This window comes from Penaeus vannamei, chromosome 35, assembly GCF_042767895.1.
Source record: "Penaeus vannamei isolate JL-2024 chromosome 35, ASM4276789v1, whole genome shotgun sequence".
NCBI lineage: Eukaryota > Metazoa > Arthropoda > Malacostraca > Decapoda > Penaeidae > Penaeus > Penaeus vannamei.
In genome coordinates this window covers 3293694-3298693 of record NC_091583.1, presented here as the reverse complement: position 1 = coordinate 3298693, position 5000 = coordinate 3293694, and the positions used below count along the sequence as shown (strand labels likewise).

At 47.2% G+C, this 5000-nt stretch overlaps 1 protein-coding gene across 1 annotated transcript in view; it reads right to left on the bottom strand.

Moving 5' to 3' along the window:
• Nucleotides 1-2681: 2681 nt before the first annotated feature.
• The window catches only part of LOC138859333 (basic salivary proline-rich protein 3-like), a 4112-nt gene continuing 1793 nt past the window's right edge, over nucleotides 2682-5000 (bottom strand). The window contains exons 2-3 of the mRNA XM_070114130.1: nucleotides 4090-4359; nucleotides 2682-3730 (exon numbers count right to left, since the gene is read on the bottom strand). Of these exons, the coding sequence (XP_069970231.1) occupies nucleotides 2682-3730; nucleotides 4090-4359 (1319 nt within the window). The remainder of the gene's footprint in view (nucleotides 3731-4089; nucleotides 4360-5000) is intronic.

The window sequence follows — 5000 nt, the reverse complement described above, 5'->3', positions numbered from 1 at the left end:
ATTCTCTCCCTCCCCTTCACTCTTCCTCTCCCTCCTTCTCTTGGCTCTCTACTCGCGAGCGTTCAGACGGCGCACACATATTTGAATGTTATGGTGTAATGGCACGAGTAGGAGGGGGAGGGGGTACGGGGGGGAGAGGGGGGGGGTCTCACGCCTCGCGCCCTCAAACATTTCAGCTCAAATTTAGACGCTAGTATAAACCAAGAACTAAAATGAGGAACATCCGGATGGCAACGCCGCTGCCGCCCCTATATTTATTTATTTCATCGTTTCCTTTCTCCCGCCTGAAGGAATTATGCTCGCAACGTATTTATAATAATCCCCGACCTGCACCGGTTTGTTTCTTGTGCGCGATCTGGAAGCTTCGATGTCCGTGATTTGAGAGATACCGCTGCATCGCTGTGCTTGTTTGTACGTCGAGTTGGCAGCAGCAGCAGACGACCCTCCTCCCCCTCCCCCCACTCCTCTCCCCTTCCTCCCCCTTCGCCGACAGATCGTTCAGACGTATCCTCAGGAACTGCGATAGATGCGAATCTACGGTCTACCTCTACGCTACCACATATCTCTGTATTCTAGTCTGCATTCACACTCTAAAAAACCTGCGTTACATACATACATACATACGTAACACAGGCATTCACGGTCTTCGCATATTCTGTACATATGCTACATTCAGGTGGTAATTACATGCAGGTGGTAATTACATTCAGCATATATAAATGACATAGTACTTGCATTAAATCGACACCCAATAAACGCACATATTCTACATTCATACTCCGCGTACACACACTACATTCCCACATTCCCTACTAAACACACATTCTCTCACTATGCTACAACATTCCCTTCGTTCTCATCTCCACTTCGTTCTCCTCTCCACTTCGTTCTGCTCTCCACTCGCTCGAAAAGCAAACGTTTTCCTTAGGTAATCATTATCCTCGATGAAGTCTCTCGCCTGCCGAAGTGAAGACATTTCTGACGAGAAAATATTCGTCTCTCGATAAAGTCTCTCGCCTGCCGAAGGGAAGACATTTCTGACGAGAAAATATTCGTCTCTCTATTTTCCTCGTAATACACGACGTGGCAACTGCGGCGGTGCTCTGATAGCGGCATGGACGTCGTGTTGCTGATAAGGGCCGCCCCGGTGCCCTGTCTGGGAGGCCGTCGGAGGCGCTTTTCGGTTCAGGTGCTGAGCGAGCGAGGAAGAAGGGGGGGGGGGGGCGAATTGAGCCGCGACTCTGATTTGTGACGAGAAAGATAAATGACACGCAAATATGTAAGTGTGTGTGTGTGTGTATGTACACACACACACACTCACTAATACATATATACACACAAACACACACACACACATACACACACACAAACATACACACACACACACACATACACACACACACACACACACACACATACACACACACACACACACACACACACACACACACACACACACACATATATATATGTATATATATATAGATAGATATATAGATATATAGATAGATAGATATGTGTGTGAGTGTGTGAGTGTGTGTGTGTGTGTGTGTGTGCGTGTGTGCGTGTGTGTGTGTGTGTGTGTATATATATATATATATATATATATATATATATATATATATATATATATATATATATATATATATATATATATATATATATATATATATATATATATATATATATATATATATATATATATATATATATATATATATATATATATATATATATATATTTCTAGCATCGACCTTTCCATTCCTCTCTGGGTACTTACCAGTTTCCTCTCCATGTCACCGACCCACGTCCTGCAGTGGAATGGTGATGATGATGATGATGATTATGATGATTGTGATGAGGATAATTGTTATGAGGATGACGATGGTGATATTGGTGATGGTTATGATTGTTACGATTATGATGATCATGTTAATGATGATACATACAGGTATGTATATGTGTATGTATAAGTACATAATTAGCAATAACGAGTACTAATGAGGCTGATAACGATGGCTGTTTAATTGGAAGCAGTCAATTAAGAGGAATCAGTGGCCATTGCACACGCTCTTTCCGCATAAAAAGTGTTGACAGCGCCCGCTTACCTGCTAGCTCCCCCCCCCCACACACACACCCTTACTGAGCAGGGGATCTACAGGACATTCGAAAGATCCCGTATGTTGGATTCCCCCCCCCCCCTCTCGCCACTCCCTCTTTCCTGTGGGATGCCCGACTCTTCCTTCCTCTGGTTCCATCCCTACACGGACCCCCCCCCCCCACTTCTCCTCCTTCTCCCTACCCAAATCTGTAGGGTATCAGCCCCCCCCCCCCTCTCCCTCCCTCAGCGCCCTACTTTCCCTCTTCGTGCAATTCCCAATCCCCCTGCCCATCCCCGCCCTCGCCCCCCCCCTCCCCTCATGTAGGCTCCACCGCGCCCTGCCCCTCCCCTGGCCGCCCCCCCCTCCCCCCGGGCACCCACATGTGCTCAAGTAATACTTCAAGTGTTGGCAAATTTCTTAATGAGGAGCGTTTTTTTTATATAATTAATTGTAACCAAATAATTTGTTATAGATCACAATCAGTAATATGCAATGGATGCTTTGTGACATTCATCAAAGCGCCCGATCCAGACAAGGTTCTCTCGGCCTCTGTATAATCCTCAGACCAGGTGAACGCGTTCAGCCTCGGCTCCTGAGGGCGAGGCGAGAGGGCAGTCGCAGGCGGTCGCCAGGGGGACTCCCCGGCGCTGGCTCTCTTCCCTCTCCTTCAGGCGTGTCGCCAGGGGACTCCCCGCCGCTGGCTCTTTTCCCTCTCCTTCGGGCGTGTCGCCAGGGGACTCCCCGGCGCTGGCTCTCCTCCCTCTCCTTCGGGCGTGTCGCCAGGGGACTCCCCGGCGCTGGCTCTCTTCCCTCTCCTTCAGGCGTGTCGCCAGGGGGACTCCCCGGCGCTGGCTCTCTTTTCTCTCCTTCGGGCGTGTCGCCAGGGGACTCCCCGGCGCTGGCTCTCTTCCCTCTCCTTCGGGCGTGTCGCCAGGGGACTCCCCGGCGCTGGCTCTCTTCCCTCTCCTTCAGGCGTGTCGCCAGGGGGACTCCCCGGCGCTGGCTCTCCTCCCTCTCCTTCGGGCGTGTCGCCAGGGGACTCCCCGCCGCTGGCTCTCCTCCCTCTCCTTCGGGCGTGTCACCAGGGGGACTCCCCGGCGCTGGCTCTCCTCCCTCTCCTTCGGGCGTGTCGCCAGGGGGACTCCCCGGCGCTGGCTCTCCTCCCTCTCCTTCGGGCGTGTCGCCAGGGGGGACTCCCCGGCGCTGGCTCTCCTCCCTCTCCTTCGGGCGTGTCGCCAGGGGGACTCCCCGGCGCTGGCTCTCCTCCCTCTCCTTCGGGCGTGTCGCCAGGGGGACTCCCCGGCGCTGGCTCTCCTCCCTCTCCTTCGGGCGTGTCGCCAGGGGGACTCCCCGGCGCTGGCTCTCCTCCCTCTCCTTCGGGCGTGTCGCCAGGGGGACTCCCCGGCGCTGGCTCTCCTCCCTCTCCTTCGGGCGTGTCGCCAGGGGGACTCCCCGGCGCTGGCTCTCTTCCCTCTCCTTCGGGCGTGTCGCCAGGGGGACTCCCCGGCGCTGGCTCTCTTCCCTCTCCTTCGGGCGTGTCACCAGGGCGCTTCCGGTCGGGGTTCCGCTTCCAGGGGCGTCGCTGGGAACTTGGGAAGCCTCGTCGTAGGGCTTCGTGTGATGCGAGGCTTGGGGGTTCAGGCGGTTTATCGGATGACAGGAGCTCGATTGGGCTGTGATTTACGACAGGATAGCGAGAACACACACACGTGCATATATGTATACACGAATACACATAAACAAACAGACACACACAAACATGCATATATGTGTGTGTGTGTGTGTGTGTATATATATATATATATATATATATATATATATATATATATATATATATATATATATATATATATATATATGTATGTATGTGTGTGTGTGTGTGTGTATACATATACATATTGTGATGAAGTTGGGGGCGTATGCGTCCTGGAGAATGAAAGGTGTCTTGGCTTGCTGGTTAATTGGCGAAGGTAAAGGCGTGACCCACGAGAGACTCCCCGCCCTGGGTGCCGAGGGCGGGGGGGGAGAGGGGGAATTCCTCGTCCTGTTCTCCTGTCTGTTGGGTCTCCTTCTGCTTCTGCTTCTGCTTCTTCTGCCTCGGTCTGCCTGACGCGACGACTTATATCCAGCGACTCCTTGTCCTGTTGGTGGGCGCCTGCTTTTGATTTTTCGGATGACAGTACTTCCGGCCGTGCTTGAGGGGGTAAGTACCGGGCGAGTAAGTCTTGGGCGTGGAAGGTGTGATCAGCTGTTTCCTCTGGACCGGGACAGTAAAGCACAGCTTCCCTTTCGACCTTGGGCGGATGTGTATTATTGACACACACACACACATGATTATACATAAATATATATATATATATATATATATATATATATATATATATATATATATATATATATATATATATATATGTATATATATATATATATATATATATATATATATATATATATATATGTGTGTGTGTGTGTGTGTGTGTGTGTGTGTGTGTATATACATATATATATATATATATATATATATATATATATATATATATATATATATATATATATATATATATATATATATAAATATATATATATATACATATACATATGTATGTATGTATGTATACACATATGTATATATATATAGATAGATATATATATATATATATATATATATACATATACATATATATATACATATATATATTCATATATATATATATATATATATATATATATATATATATATATATATATATATATGTATGTATGTATGTATGTATATAATATATATATATATATATATATATATATATATGTATATATATGTATATATATAAGTATACGCATATACATATATATACATATATATATATATATATATATATATATATATATATATATATA